The sequence below is a fragment of the Ochotona princeps genome, chromosome 4 (genome assembly GCF_030435755.1).
Source record: "Ochotona princeps isolate mOchPri1 chromosome 4, mOchPri1.hap1, whole genome shotgun sequence".
NCBI lineage: Eukaryota > Metazoa > Chordata > Mammalia > Lagomorpha > Ochotonidae > Ochotona > Ochotona princeps.
This window is the reverse complement of record NC_080835.1, coordinates 49,382,695-49,399,593: the sequence shown is the minus strand read 5'-3', so window position 1 is coordinate 49,399,593 and position 16,899 is coordinate 49,382,695. Positions and strand designations below refer to the sequence as shown.

At 37.6% G+C, this 16,899-nt stretch overlaps 2 protein-coding genes across 2 annotated transcripts; one reads left to right on the top strand and one right to left on the bottom strand.

The window, feature by feature from the left end:
- The first annotated feature begins 8,621 nt into the window (after positions 1–8,621).
- On the top strand, positions 8,622–9,554 carry LOC131479990 (olfactory receptor 2AG1-like). The gene has a single exon (XM_058662287.1). The coding sequence runs from the start codon at positions 8,622–8,624 to the stop codon at positions 9,552–9,554; it is 933 nt and encodes a 310-aa protein (XP_058518270.1).
- A 3,225-nt stretch (positions 9,555–12,779) lies between these two features.
- Positions 12,780–13,703, bottom strand: LOC131480078 (olfactory receptor 2D3-like). Its single transcript, XM_058662491.1, has one exon. It carries the CDS (start codon positions 13,701–13,703, stop codon positions 12,780–12,782), a length of 924 nt encoding a protein of 307 aa, XP_058518474.1.
- Positions 13,704–16,899: the final 3,196 nt, after the last annotated feature.

Here is a 16,899-nt window from a genome sequence, read left to right as displayed (position 1 = left end):
ACTCCCTGGCCTTTTAGTTCAGAAGAACGAGTGCTTCTTCTACAACTTAGTTAGCTTCAGTGCTTACTGAGGTTATTTTTCTCTCATCATCACTTCTTGTTTTTTGCTCCATCATTTACATATTCTTACAACCTAAATTCTGCTGTCTGATTTAGTTGCAACTGTGGTCAAGACTACTCTATTTGGAAAAAGTCATACATAGGTTATCCTTTCCTTTCAGACTATCTATCTAAATACTTACATTTTTTGCCAATAAACTGCTTTCCTAAAATTTTGTTTAAAATTATGTATTTATTGGACACTACAGGATGTTTTCAAATGTGTATACCTAGTAGAATGGTTAACTGAGTTAATAGCATTTGAATTAACTCACGTTTTTCTTTTGTTTTGTTTTGTTTTTCCTCAAGAAGGACACTAAGATCTACTCTCAGCTAATTTCAAGAATTGTGATTTGGTCAGTATTGTGGTGTAGTGTGTGTAAAGTTACTGCCTATAGTGCCATCATCTATATGGACAGCAATGAGTTCAAATCCCAGCTGCTCCACATCCAGTCCAGCTCCCTGCTAATGTACCTGGGAAAGCAATGGAGGACAGATCAAGAGTTTGGCTCTGTACCCACATTTGAAATCTGGAAGACAGTACCAACTTCTGGCTTCTGGCTGCAACCTGGCCGAGGCTCTGCCATTCATTTGGGATGTGAACTAGCAGGTAAAAGACCTCTATCTTTTCCTCTCTCATTTAACCTCTGTAATTCTTTCAAGTAAGTAAAATAAATCCTGTAAAAAAGAATGCAGTGTGGATTAACGGCAGTAACCATGTTCTAAATCAGTCTGTTAAATTTATTGCCCATAATTCACTGGAGTTTTGTATCCTGTGACCAACATTTCTATAAACAGCTCTTCATTATTGTGACCTCCATGAAATGTTTATTCCATTTCTTTGCCTTTTTTTGAATTGGGTTGTCTTGCTATTGAATTCCTTATGTGTTTTGGGTTTTAATTATTTACCATATTTATGGACTTCCTATATTCCTACCATTACCATTTAAAACAATTCTTCCTTTAATAATATTTTACAATGACTCAATACCAATTTCTTATAAATATAGTAATAGTGTTTTTCTGGGATAGATCCCTAATTTAACACCTCTTCTTTCCATTTCCTTCATTTACTTTTCTTGGATTTTATCATCCATTAATGCTTTCCAATGAGATTTTTAGTTATCTGGTAAATGTAAAAAAATAATTGTTACAATTACTGTGATTACATTGATTACTCTGGAAACTTGTACTTTTTGCAGTATTTAGTCTTCTATATGAGGACTACGATATCTGACTACATGACTCTAACAGCCACATGTAACTCTGAAAAAAAAGGCATTTTATCCTTCACTGAACCTGTTAACTTGCATCATACATTACTGGGGAATAAGCAGAAATAATGTAGGGCTTCTTCATTTTCTACTACCAATTTATCATACACAGGTAGCAGTTAAGAGGTAGCAGATTTTTTAGAGGGTATCAAAGGCCAAATCTTTCAGCAATGCTTTTTCTAGTAAGTTCTTTGAACACCAGAGGAATTGGCATTGCACAACCTGTTCCTCCTTTGCCTCATCTCCCTCTTGGCACGTTGGCAAAGATAGCACACATGATCTACTATCACTCATCTTAGAGAATCTTTCCCTTGAAACCACATTCTGCTTGTGGATTCACAGCTCAGAGAAAATCATCTTGAAGTTGTGTCTGTACTTGAGCTTCCACATTCTTTCTGCCATTGTTGGCTCTGTTGGAATTCCTGAGAGGTTCAATGCATGCCCATCTAGTGGGACTTCAAATGTCTTAAGAAATACTGTTTGTTACAGATTGCTTCTTCTTAAGATTATGTTGAGGTGTGACTTAGGAGATATTGGTGAGTTTATCAAAGCTAACAACTGTGAAAGGATGAAGGGTTTGGGGAAGAGGGTAAGGAGAAATTTGATGCAGAATTCACAAAATTTGCCATCTCATTACAAAATTTTGGAGTAGTAAGTACAGCCAGCTGAGCTGCACCAGGGTGGGCTGGCTAGCATTTTGTGGGATACTGATTACCCCAGAAGAGTGAAGCCTTAGGGAAATGCTGTATACAGCTGAGACAGGTTCCAAGAGCAGGAAGCTATCTGCTGATTGTACGCAAGCTAGTCATTCCACAAGGAGGGCGTGGACAATACATGTACTTGTCTGCCACATAATTTGATAGGCTCAGAGAGGATCACGCAACTCTCCAGGAGAAAGATACCCTATTTGCCCTTGGCAGTTACTATTTACTAATAGATCAGGCTCTATGAAATTACGGGAGAGTCTGTCATCACTTTGGAAACCTGCAAATGATTTCTTTTTAAATTAATATAAAGAAAACAGAATTTTCTGTGCCATAGTTATAGTGTCTTCTCTTTTTTATTGAACGATTTATTTATTTTTATTGGGAAGGGTAGATCTACAGGGAGAAAGAGATACAGAGAGAAATATCTTCCATCTGCTGGTTCACTCAAGTGACTGTTATACTGGGAGCCGAGCCAAACTGAAGCCTGGAGCCACAAGCTTCTTCAAGGTCCCCCAACAGGTGCAGCACCCCAAGGCTTTGGGCCATCTACTGCTTTCCCAGACCACAAGCAGGGAGATGGATGGGAAATGGAGTAACCAGGATCCAAAGTGGTGCTCATTTAGGATCATGGCAGATGCAAGGCAAGGATTTAGCCACTAGGCTATCATGCTGAAACCCCCATACGTACAGTTTCAAGAAGACAATCCCAACTTATTCTCTCACTTCTATGTCATCTTGCAACACCTCTCCTTCACTTCTTTCACTTCAACAGAATTTGCACAGACAGAAGCTTAATCCAATCTATATTCACAGTTTTAGTTAAATGGTGAAAAATGTAAGCCATTAACCACAAGAAATGCAATCAGTTGTCATCTGGGATCTAAGTCAATTTTGTATTTAAACCCAATAGTCAATTCTAACATTTTTGACTATCTGTCATGTTAAGATTTATAGCACCTGTTATTCAAATGCCTTTTCAGTCAGCTTCACCATTCCTACATCATCATGGATAACAATTATTTATTTATTTTTTCACTTTTTTTTAAACATATATTTCTGTTACATTTCCTTTTTGTTAAAACTAATTACATTGCATTATGTGATACATTTTTTATGCACTGGGATTCCCCCCGCCCCTCCCAAAACCCTCCCCCCACGGTGGATTGCTCCACCTTGTTGCATTTCCATAGTTCAAATTCAGTTGACATTCTTTCATTGGAGGTATTTACCAAGCATAAAGTCCAGCATCTTATTGTCCTGGTAAGTTCAATGGTTTCTTGGTGAGACCATCTCTGGTCTGAAGGTAGAGCCGGCAGAGTATCATTCCAATCAATTAAAAGTCCCAACATAATATTTCCAACCATTTACAACATTATAGCATTAATTGACATGGTATTGATTAATCAATATGTTAATAGGAAAATGCAGGTTCTCAACCACAACCTGTGACTTCTTCATAGACATTTCAATTTTGGTTTACATTCAACCGTGTTCTATACACCTTAAAATGGCTTAGATTGCTGTTCAGCTGTCTCATGCCTATTTTAATTTTAGTCTTTAGCAGTTTATAGCATTGAAGCATGATCTTGCTGAACCTGGCTGTTTTTCGGGTGACTAACTCTATAATTCTAACAGGATATGTGTCAACAGTTTAGGTGAGCATGTTTAGGAGGGGTGTGCAAAGAAATCAATTAAAGCATCATTCTGTCTTTAGGTACACCATATTTTAAAAGGTTTTTGAAAAATATGTTTACACAGAGATTTATGATGCAATGATCTTACCAAAAAAGTAATATTTTATATATTTATAAAATAGCAAGTTTGTGTTTTAATCTCATCTATGGACGATCAATGATCACAAAAGAGGTTAGAAATTAAAAGCTATATCTCACAGGAAATAAAATCTGTAAAATTCATGTATTTCAAAAAATTTGAAAAAGATTATAAAAACATTTCTAACGTTATTGTCTAGGTGAGGTTCAACTGTCATTACTGATTTTGTCTCTAAATCTGAGGGAGATTAGATAGCCTTCCCTAGACAACTTTCTAATGTTAATTCTATCTCCTGCTCTGCTTACATAAATGACCATTAGTTTCTCAAAACTCTGATTTTTTTCCTTTGGATACTAATTGGGAAGACTTGAGATGCAATGCCTCAGGAAATATTTTATTTATTTCAGGGCCTGGTGCCATGGCCTAGCGGCTAAAGTCCTTACCTTGAATTTGCCTGCGATCCCATATGGGCGCCAGTTTGTATCCTGGCAGCTCCACTTCCCATCCAGCTCCCTGCCTGTGGCCTGAGAAAGCAGTCGAGGATGGCCCAAAGCTTTGAGACACTGCACCCATGTGGGAGACCCAGAAAAGCTCCTGACTCCTGGCTTCGGATTGGCGCGACTGGCTGTTGCTGTCACTTGGGAAGTGAAACATCAGATGGAAGATATTTCTCTCTGTCTCTCCTCTCTCTATATACCTGACTTTCATATAAAAATAAGTAAATCTTTAAAAAAATATTTTATTTATTTATTTTAAGCTAGAATTATAAAAAATCCACACTTTATATTTTACTAGAATGCAAAATGAAAATAAAATTGGGAGTGCAAAGTATTTCAGTTAATATGAAATACCACTTGACGATTTTTCATAAACCAGATTACACTTACTATACAACTGAGAAATGTTAGCATGGACTCTACTTAAGTAGATTTGTAATTTATGTTCATGTAAAAACCCATACATGAATGCTTACAGTGGCTTTTTAAATAGACAACATACTTAGAAACAACCTAATTGTTCCTCAGCTGATGAGTGGACATCTGAATACTATACTACAACAAACAGAAAAGGACAACTAATAATCCCAGGAACAGGGATGAATCTCAACCTTATGTAAAGTGAAAGAAGCTAGTCCTAGAATGAGTGGGACCAGTTATTCGCCTTTCCGGATAGGGTAAAATAATTGTGACTGTTGTAAAGAGAAAGCAGAGTCTTCAACCTTTCAAGGAAAATGCATTTATTATGGCGCAGGGTGGCAACTATCTCGCAAGATAGTGTGCCAAAGGGAAGGCAAAATAGAATTTTTGTGGTTAAAGAAAGTTAATATACAAAAAGTATATTATGCTACATGCACAATAGCACAATGGTCACTGGTAACAAGCTTTTAATTGTAAAATCAGTAACATTTCAAATGGACAAAGTGAAAGTTACCAGGATCAACATGCCTTCAAACAAACGACATGAAAGAAGTCAGAGGCTCTTGGCTTTCCAAAAGCCTCACCTGAACTGGCACTTTTGTAAAAATCCTGGTTGGTCCTTTTGTTCTTGTCTGTTTTAGCTGATCCATATCAGTGACAACAAGCAGAACAGACATTTGGTAGAGCCTTGAGTGAGAAGAAAATTAATTACAAAAGGTGTTAGAGCATTTCTGAAGTTAATGAATCTTCTGTATCCATCTTTGTAATTGCATATCAAAATGATTGTCAAAACTTGTAGAACTATGTACTAACAAAGCATTACTATATGTAAACTGTGTTTTAATAAAAAATGAAGCCATTGGAAATTAGTTTATATAAAGGTGTGTGAAACTTCTAGTATTCTGCTTTAAAGCCTTCAGGTATGCATAAACATTTTACTTCTAGCGTTGTTTTTATTCAGAATCTTTCTAGAATTACAAATGTATTTCTTATTATTCAAGATATAAATTTGGCAGTTCAGTTATTGAATCAATATCTGAGCTCACTATTGTTCTGTGTGCTGTATCAAGTCCCTTGGCATCATTAATTTTCTTCTTGTGAAACGATTTTCCAGGGAGTGTTTGGGGTAAGCTGTTTTGCTTTGATTTTTAATTCATCCTCCTAGATGTGCATTTATATTTCTTCAGGATTTTTTGAAATGTTTCTCCAAGGTCCTACTGTTGCCATTAACTGCTCGCTACCATCCCATTGCCTTTAGTTAGTGGGTGATTTGCTTTTATCCCTGGAAGCACTTACTAGATTTTCACGAATGCTGACACTCTACAATTGCAGTACTGCTTGGGTGTGTTTTTAACTTCATGCTCACTTTAGCTCACTTCAAACATCTTAACTCCAACACCCACATCCACACATAACTGGAGTCAAACAACTTAACTCCAACACCCACATCCACACATAAACTGTCCAGGACTGCCACAGGTCACTAACGGGAAGATCTCACACTTACAGATTTTCAGGAAGTAGTCATACAGACCTGGAGATAGTCCAGGCCAAGAATACCACAAACAAGGGAAGCAGTTATCCACAGAACCTATGAGCTCTACCTTATCATCAGGGGCACAGGAGTGGCTGCACAAGGGATTTTTTGTAGGCTGGTCTATTTGGTTAGTAATTTAGAAATGGCCCTTCAGGGTTTCCCTAGGATCCCAGAGCTCATTTATTGAGAGAAGTAATAGTGCAAGGATCCAGGGCAAAAAACACACCCCAGAAGAGTCATTAACACTGTGTTTTCTGGATCAGCATTTTCAGCGGAGGTCATTCCAACTGAGGGCACAAGTCCTTCTGGAACTAGGAATAGAATAGAGTACAAGGGAGCAGTCACAAGGTCAGAAGACTGGGAAGCTCCCCAGGGAGAACACCCTGGCTCATTGTTAGCTCCAGGGATAGTGAGGCAGGCCAAAGTGGCACCTCCTTTGAGCAACCCTTGCTATATCTACTTCCTCCAGAATCCTGCAGTTTTCATCTTCACCCACATGCAGCAAATGAAGCCTGAGAATCTGGATGTACCAACTCATTCTGACAACAGCTCAAGAATAGAGGGGCTCTTTTCCTAACCATCATGACAGGAGCAGTTTCTCCTCACTCTTGACAAGTAGAAGAATGGGAAAGTCATCTTCTCATTGCACAAAACTGTACCTGGAGACTGTATTGACTGTTGATCTGTATCTATTACATCTGTAGAGATGTGCAAATGAGTGGAAAGGTAGGGCACCTCCTCCCTCCACATTTCTACTGGGATAGCCCCACTCTTCAAAAAAAAAGTCAGGAAAGTGTGTGGAGGAACCTGGGCTTCTCATCACTTGAGGTAAGGACTTATGTCTGCCTTGCAGGGAACTAAGTAACTTCCAGATCTGTTTGGTCAAAAACTAGAGTAGGAAATCAAACTCAAGAAATTCAACATCTCTGTCTTTCAAATTTCCTAGTGCTTCAGGATGCATAGTTTACCACAATCCCTCTATTCTTTGTTTTCTAAATATGAATATTAATTGAATTTGGGCTACAGCCCAGGCCTGGGTGTTTGCTTCCTGGTGGAAGACTCAATACCAATCTTTAGTGGCTATGGGCTACATAGACCTCTGAGGATGCATTTTTTTACCCATCAAATGATGATTGACCAAAATGGGCATTTGAAAGACAGATGATTTGCCGGACACATACTCTTCTATCCTATAAATGCTTGAGTATTAATTATGTCAAAAGAGGCCAGTAGAACCTAACAAAATGTTAAAGTATGTTTTTTATAATATTGGGAAATATTCATAGAAAGCTGCTTTACTCACCAATTTTTAACTGCATGTACAGTTGGCTGTATTTGCTTGCTTTCATCATGTTAGAACTACATACCAGCAACAGTTTTCACAAAGTGAATGTAATTCTTTTCATCTCTGTGCACCTCCTTCTGGTTACAAAAATTATAGTACACACTAAAGGCATTAGAGAGAACAAGATTAGAACAAACAACAAAGGACCTTTCATTGCTTTTCACCATTGCTCCCAAACAGTAACACCATGACCTTTCAGGGAAAGTCTTCACCTATTAGCATATTTTTGGATTCTCCCTACCACTGGGTGCACATGTATCTTTATTATACACATATATAAACTCTAAAGTATTTATTACTAAAAGCAAAACTCTCTCACATATTACATCTTCTAGTTTCATACAATCCAGATTTCTTTTCCATAAGGTAACAGATAAAGTGGTGCTGACCAAGACACATAATAAACTGGAACAAACTTTAGCTCTTCCAATGGAGGCTTGAACATGGGTGCTTACAAAGTAGAGGCTAAGTTCCACTTTCTGGAATAACAAGTGAAAAGCTATATTTTCTTTCTTAAAACCACATCCCTGTACATTTGTGGAGATTAATAAACAAACTAGGCAGATGCAGAAAGCTAACTGGATATTTAAGACATTGGTAAAACATTATACTGAAGTGCTGACACGTGAATAAACGAGACCATACAGAGAATAGATCTTTAATGTTTATCAGGAGAAGTTGTGATCCTTCTGAAGATATATAAGCTTAGTTTTAGTGTCCTGATAAATATTGGTATTTTCAAGTGGTGAACTCTTGTGTTTTGCAATGGCTATAATACTCATTTTCTTAGATGAAAACTCATCCAGATACATTTAAAAGAGGCAAACATTCAGACCTCAAGAAGCAGAAAAGGGTATCAGTGGGAATCAGGTTTGTAATCTGAGGGACTTCTGATATTATGAACCAGTGTCTATGTTTGCAAACATTGATTGAGAATCCATCCATCCCAGGCAACTGAAGACCACACAGAATGGAGCTATGGAACTCCACCGTCGGCACTGACTTCATCTTGGTGGGGATTCTGAATGACTGTGCACTTCCTGAACTGCTCTGTGCTACAATCACAGCCCTCTACATGTTGGCCCTGATCAGCAACAGCCTGCTGCTCCTGGTCATCACAGTGGATACTCGGCTGCACGTGCCCATGTACCACCTGCTTGGGCAGCTCTCTCTTATGGACCTCCTGTTCACATCTGTTGTCACTCCCAAGGCTCTTGTGGATTTTCTGCGCAGGGATTACACCATCTCCTTTGGAGGTTGTGCCCTGCAGATGTTCCTGGCACTGACATTGGGTGGTGCAGAGGACTTGCTCCTGGCCTTCATGGCCTATGACAGGTATGTGGCCATTTGTCACCCTCTGAACTATATGGTCTACATGAGACCAAGAGTTTGCTGGCTCATGGTGGCCACATCCTGGATCTTGGCATTATTCAGTGCCCTAGGATACACTGTATATACAATGAACTATCCCTTCTGCAAAGCCAGGAAAATCAGTCATCTGCTCTGTGAAATTCCACCTTTGTTGAAGTTAGCTTGTGCAGATACCTCCAGATATGAGCTAATGGTATATGTGATGGGTGTGACCTTCCTAATCCCACCTCTTGCTGCCATCCTGTTCTCCTACACACTGATCCTATTCACTGTGCTCCACATGCCCTCAAATGAGAGCAAGAGGAAAGCTCTTGTCACCTGCTCTTCCCACTTGACTGTGGTGGCAATGTTCTATGGGGCTGCCACTTTCATGTATGTTTTGCCCAGTTCCTTCCACAACCCCAAACAGGACAACATCATCTCTGTTTTCTACACAATTGTCACTCCAGCCCTGAACCCCCTTATCTACAGCCTGAGGAATAAGGAGGTTATGGGAGCCTTGAGAAGGGTCCTGAGAAAACATAGGTTGTGATACACTCTGTCTTTTAGGAAATGCTCATTTGAAGCTTCTAAATTTCATTCTTTCTTAAAGTCAGAACATCCCTACTGTGTATCAGATTTCCACAGTAAAAAATAAATTTATCTTCTAAGTAAGAATATTAGAGTGTAACTGTGCTTATCAAGTAGTCTTAATTTTTTTTTCATGAGGTATTTTCTAGGATTTATTTTATACTGTTTAACCTTACTCTTCATTCTTCTTAGAAATTATTGCATATTTTCCCAGGTGATATTTAGTTAACCTGATATAGACAGTATCACCAGTTTGAGGCATAATTCCAAAGTAGACATAAGGAGTAAATAGTGAATAAATGAAACCAAATAAAGTTTTGAATGAAATAAAAGTTTGAAGTTCATTGTTCAATCAAATTTCAATGGGAAATGAGTTCTCAAGTTGTGTGCAAAGTTTAAATGGACAAATTTTGTTAAGAGATCATATAGACAGTCTTCAAACTGTACCAGATAATGGTAGTTTGCATGTACTTGCATCATTTTCTTTCTATTTTCATTTTTCAGCCACTCTGGATGCTCCAATTGGTATCTTTCTGTGTTTAGATTTGTGCTTGGAATAGGAATTTTTTTAATGACTAAAAATTTAGACATTGAATAAATGAATAAAAGAGAAACTTAAGGTGGCTGTGACCTTTCCATACTCTCTTTAAATAATGATATAGGTAATTTATATTTTTTTCTGTTCATTTTAGCCTTACATTGAACTTCAAAAAGTTTATAATGTAAGTGTGAAAAATGGTGTCACTTTGCATTTTTAAGTGATAGTATTTCATATAATGTCTCCATTTTAAATTAATTTTCTTCATATTTTGTTTCACCCATTATGTCCCATTAAGCTCATTTTAACTATCTCTTCAGTCCAGTTTCTTTCTCTTCTTTCTTTTTCTGAAGAGGCATGATTATTTTATTCACATCTTTAAATAGTCATTGGTAATTTGACTTTAGCATGTTCAATTTACACTTTAAATTTAATTTGGGTGTTCTTCCAATACTCAGTCTTACCCTCCTTACAATAATATCTTCCTACAGCTCCCAAATGTAACCTAACATTAAAAAGGTTCTTTTACATCTTCAAAACTGTCTCATATGTCAATAGAATAGAGCATAATCCCAAGCACAGTCTCTGCACCTGCCCCTCTTCAAATGCCCTCTGTATCTGTTCCTTTAGTGTTTTCCTCATTACAACTGATTGCCAAAAGCCAACCTACACTGGTTCTGCAGGACCTAGTCTCAGTGAACTCCCCCAGCAGTTTGCTCCTCAGAATCCCTTTCATATGAAACAATTTTATTCCACTTTCTAGATCAAAGCAGTCACAGTACAAATATGTCTGACAACTCGCCTCTAAAGACTTCCCATTGGCTACTGTTACAATCATTCAGTTCCTCTTTAGAAGTGTTCCTACTGAAAGCCTCCTCTACTTATTCTCTGTTGACATTTATCCCTCAGACAATTGAGCTGTTTTCACTCTTCTTGGATCTGCTGTTTGTCAGTCATCATTGTGGTTCCTGCTACATCTCCCTCATTCAAATTTCCAGCTGACCACTCTTGTATTCTTGATTTCCAGATACCATGTACTTCCAATTGTCATCCTTTCTACATTAATTCCTTTCAACTTTTTTTTTTTGGCATGCATTCTCCACTTGCTTTATTTGTGCTTAACATTTGAAAGCACTGTTCTAGCCCATGTCTATTTTCTTATCTTTAGCTTTTAACATTTCTTCAGGAGAATGTGTTTTTTAGCAACAATGGTGGAACATTTTATTGCTGGGGTAGTGCACAGTTTAACAAAAACAATAACATTCCTTACTGACACAGAGTTTGTCATCTAATAGAGAACGCTGATTTCAGCAAATAACTGTATAATTTTTGTGCTTTAAGTGAGCCTATTGTTTAAAATGTGCCACACAGTTTTTAGTGTATTTAAAATCGTCCGGGATCTACTATAAATGGACTTTCTCGAGTTTAGCTACCTTACCTCAACCCAGAAAGAATAAAAGGAAAATGCAGTCTAGATTTTTTAAGCAAACATAAGTCATTGCTGGTCACATAATTCAAAAGTCTGGCCTATGTATGAAGTTCCTCCCAAGGCATAAAACAGTGTCTCTGATACCTTTCTCGTCCTTTTCCATCACTGTTCCACAAACTGACCAGTCATTACTCTTTCCAGCATTATATCCTAGAAAGATTATTTTTTACCTTGTTTTGTATTTTTTTAAAAGAAAGACAACATAGTTCACATATTTCAAAGATATAATTCTAAGAATACCGGGCATTTTTCAAACTAACCCTTCTCCTTACAAGTTTGGATCTCAAGATCCTCTTAAAAATTCACTTATTCTTAGAAAACTTCTACCATTTTTTATCCTGTAGTGTGATATTTTTTAAAGTGCAGACAGTGTTATAAAGATTCGTATTACACAAGAATACAATAGTGTGTGTGTGTTTGTGTGTGTGTAACAAGCTCCTAGAAATACACCTGAGAAATACAAAGTATGTCCCAATAATATCCAGTAAATGCATGTACAAGAAAATGAATTTCTTTGGGAAAACCTGTGTGCTCACATGTGTGTTAATTTTGCATATCTGGTTCTTGGGTTGCTTCTGACATATATGAAGGCATTTAATATAGTACACATTCTGAAAATTCTATACGTGGATTTCAAAATTTTCTGTCAAGAGAACCTTACTTTTAACTTCCATTGTCAACAGAGTATCTAATATAAACTCACAGTTATATGCCTTCATGTTTTAATTTCATTATCTTGTAAGGAGTTAGAGAGTAATGTGTTTCTTTCTCTTTCTCCTCCTTCTCCTCCTTCTTTTCCTTGCTTCTTCCTCCATTTTCTCTTCTTTCCTCCTTTCATTTTGTTTCCCTCATTCTTTTATTTTATGGTACTTCTTTCTACTTTCTGTCAACAATCCTTCTTGGAATTTTAAATACATTTAAATAGAAATATATTTTATATATAAATTAACATAAATATTACAAATAAAATTATTTATAAGCAAATAATATTGAATGGGCAGTTTCTCAAACTTATACAGAAATACAGGACATATAGACAATATATGAAAACATAAAAGAAAAAAGGAAGAAATAGAATGTAACTGAAGCTAATGAGTTAGAAAAATACTTCTCTCTTCACCCCTGTTGGGGCATCACAGAGATCACCACCTCCCAAAGTGCTATTTTGCAGTTACTCTCCAGAGGGCGCCTTTGACATCCTTGTTCCTCAGACTGTAAATGATGGGGTTCAGCATGGGGGTCACTGCTGAATAGAACACAGAGATCATTTTATCCCTTTCATTCATCACCTTGGAGTTTGGCCTCATATAAGCAAATATTGCTGAGCCATAGAAAAGACCAACAACAATGAGATGGGAACCGCAAGTGGAAAAAGCCTTGAGCCTCCCCTCCCCAGACTGCATCCGAATCACAGTGGAGATGATGTTCCAGTAAGAGGTGAGGATGAGGGAGACAGGAGCTAGGAGGATCACCACACCCATTGCAAAGATGGCCATTTCTGTGCTGTAGGTGTCTGCGGAAGCCAGCTTTAGAAGGGCAGGAGGCTCACAGAAAAAATGATTAATAATGTTTTTTCCTCGGTAGGGCAGGCGCAGTGTGAATGTGGTGTCCACCAGAGACACAAAAGCTCCACTGACCCAGGACCCTACAGCCAGCCACACACACACCCCATGTGTCATGATGGTGGAGTAGTGCAGGGGCTTGCAGACAGCCACATACCGGTCATATGACATCACTGCCAGCAGTGCACACTCTGTACACCCAGCCAGAAGCAAAACAACTATCTGTGTTGAGCAGCCAGCAAAGGAAATGGTTTTCCTCTTTACCAGCAGGTGGACAAGCACCTGGGGCACTGTAGTGGTGGAAAAGCAGAGATCAGCAAAGGACAAGTTCCTAAGGAAAAAGTACATGGGTGTGTGGAGTCTGGAGTCTGCGTGAATGAGCACGATGATGAGCAGGTTTCCCAGCACAGTGAGCAGGTAGATGACCAGGAAGAGGAAGAAGAGGAGCACTTGTGTCTTCGGGTCCTGGGACAGGCCCAGGAGGACAAACTCAGTCACAGAGGATTGGTTCTCTTCTCCCATGGATGTTTATTCCTTTTTGTAGATGGACAATGAGAAAAGAAACACACAAATTGATTATTTGCAAAAATACAAATAGCTCATGTCCTTTGTTAATCAATATCCAATGTGGGATATTGATTTCTGTGTCTTACTAGCTTCCATATGATAGCAGATCATTTTTGCCAAAATTTTTGACTATTCTGACAATCTGAAAACAGTTTTTATTTTTTTATTTTTTTCCCATCTTTTTATAGAAGATCAATTTGAGAAAAGTCATCTTGTTTAACCCATGTGACTAATCTTGGAATGGCCTACTTTGGGTCGGGTGGAAAATATCAATTATCCCCCTGAATCTGTTTTGAGAAATACATGAAATTTGGTTTTTTACACACACAGACACATATATATGTAAAAATAATTATATATTTACAACTTAATTTCCAAAAATGTCCTGCAGTCCTGAGAAGACTGTGGTTCTGTCCTCAGTGCACTTTTCTTCTATGTGGAAAACAACAAACAAAAAAATCATCTTGCTTTAAACTCTTTATACCTTTATGCCACATAGATTTAAAAGCATTTATGGCAACTAGTCTTTTCTTCCTTACATTTATATATAATCCTAGCGACAAACTCTTTATTAGATATGGAAAATCAAAATAATGGAAAATGTTTGTGAGCCTGAAGCATGAACCTTGTACATATTCTTCTGTCATTCATGTTTAAGATGCAGAGTTCCAGAAAAACATCAATAAAAAGAACTCTCCTTTGTTAATTATAGCAGCAGTGTCTTTCAAATATTCTTCAACCTATCTTCTACACTCTTTAATTTCTCTTTATTGGAGCCTTTGGCAATAGTGATATTTATATCATATTTTATGTACCTTTATGATGCCAGGCAACATTATTAATCATTTCTTTTTATTTTCCTTTTCCTTCAATCCTCTATAAGACTATTGAGAACTACTTAACATTGTCCCAATAAAATCTAATGAAATGAAAAATCATAAGCACTCTGAAATGGTATTGGTAATCTTCCTAGCTGTTTTGGAATTCTGCAACTGTTGATGAATGTCATCACAACTGAATAGATTAAGTAGCAGAAAGAGCTTCAGAACCTGAAAAACGGCGTTTACATGAAGTCAGCCAGGGGAAAGGTGGGGAAAATGAAGAGAGCCTGCAAGACTCAGGGGCATCATTAAACACACCAAATTTTACTTTGTCGGAGTTCCAGAGGGAATGAGCGGGAGGAAAGGAGAGTGAAAGATAGAGAGGGAGAGAGAATAAGAAAAGATGTGGGAAAAGTAAGACAATATATTTAAGAAAATACAAAATAATGGCTGAAACTTTCGTGGTTTTGGAACACATACTCAAACCCCAGGGTGCTCAAACCCCAGGGTGCTCAAGATGCTCAAACCTCACCTACCCAAAAATATATCCTAGACACCTAATTGGCCAATCTACCAGTCTCTCAAAAAACAAAGACAAATAGAATCCTAAAACTAGCAGGAAAAAAACACTAAGTCATATAATGAATCTTCATTAAACTAATTGATTTCTGTAAGGAAATATTGCAGGCCAGCAGCAAATGGGATGATGTACTCAGAATGCTGAAAAGAAATATTGCCATCCAAGAAAACTATATCCAATATAGCCATTTTTTGAGAAACAAAATGTAAAAAAATAATCTTGGTCAAACCAAAACTAAGAAAACTCACCACCAGTAGATCAGACTTTCATCCTCATAAATTCACTGTATAGATATTTACACAATTACATGTGCTCTTTGTATACAAAGTCACAATCCTCCTTCATTTTAAGTTTTCCAGAGTGAATCATCTAAAATCAGTGACAACAGATTTCACAGGTGAAATCAGGAGTCTTTGAAAAGTTATTTTCAACACTGCACATGCCTTACTCAAAAGTAAAGGAATGAATTATAGAATAATTATAGAAAAACAAATACTGAGAAATATAGCAAACAGTATTTGCTGCTAATTTGACTCATAAAAATCAAAAATAATTTGAACCTTTAAACACTGCAGAAATGTGATGTAACATGAATAATTGAGTATTCCTCTGTCATGTACCAAAATAAACAAATATTTCAGGAAAAAAATTTCTTCACAAGAGGAGCAATTTCTTTAAAAGGTATACTTAAGAAGAATTCATAGTGTGTTTGAATAAAACTGTGAAGCATGGTATCCTCAGTTTTTAAAATTCATTTTCTTAAATGAATCCATGAATTCAGTAAAATCTTTACTAACTTCACAAAGGCTTTGGGTAAAGGAATTTAATAAAATTCTTCTAAATATTTTTAAGTGAGTCATGTTATGGTAAAAATGAAGTGTATAAAAAAATCAGTTGTGGGATCTGTGACATAGTAGATTAAGCTGTAGCCTTCAATGCAGGTATGCCATATGGGTGCCAGTTAAAGTCCTGGCTGTTTCACTTCCAACCCAGCCACTTGCTAACATGCCTGGAAAACCAGAGGAGGATGACCCAAATGCTTAGACACCTACATCCATGTGAGAGACTCAAAAGAAGCTCTTTGCTATAGCTTGGTCCAGCTTCAGCTTCCGGCTGATGCAGGGGACAACTAGCCAATGGAAGATCTCTCTGTCTCTGTCTTTCCCTCACTTTCTGTAATTGTGACTTTCAAATAAACACATCTTTTAAAATCAGCAGTGTTTTTACAGTACTATTCAGAATAAGCAAGACATGTAATCAAACCAGATATCCCTCAGTAGATAAATGGATAAAGAAAATTTGATGCGCATGCGTGTGTGTGTGTGTGTGTGTTTGTGTGTGCGTGCGCGCACAGAAGGCATGAAATATTTTCTTGATGACAACATGAATGGAATTTTTAGATATTATCTGAAGTAAAATAATCGAGGCACACAGAAATACATCCTGTTCTCACACATATTGAAGCTTAGGGATTTGAGCTCATAAAAGTAAACAATAGGGCCCGGCGTGGTGGCCTAGCAGTTAAATTCCTCACTTTGAACACGCCCGGGATCCCATATGGGCACTGGTTCTAATCCCGGCAGCTCCACTTCCCTCCCATCCAGCTCCTTGCTTGTGGCCTGGGAGGGCAGTCGAGCACAGCCCAAAGCCTTGGGACCCTGCACCCATGTGGGATTCCTGGAGGAAGTTCCTGGCTCCTGGCTCCTGGCTCCTGGATTGGCACAGCACCGGTGGTTGCGCTCACTTGAGG

Bases quoted from the DNA above. Each gene is read 5' to 3' on its own strand.
- LOC131479990 (XM_058662287.1), top strand. From the start codon at position 8,622: ATGGAGCTATGGAACTCCACCGTCGGCACTGACTTCATCTTGGTGGGG.
- LOC131480078 (XM_058662491.1), bottom strand. From the start codon at position 13,703: ATGGGAGAAGAGAACCAATCCTCTGTGACTGAGTTTGTCCTCCTGGGC.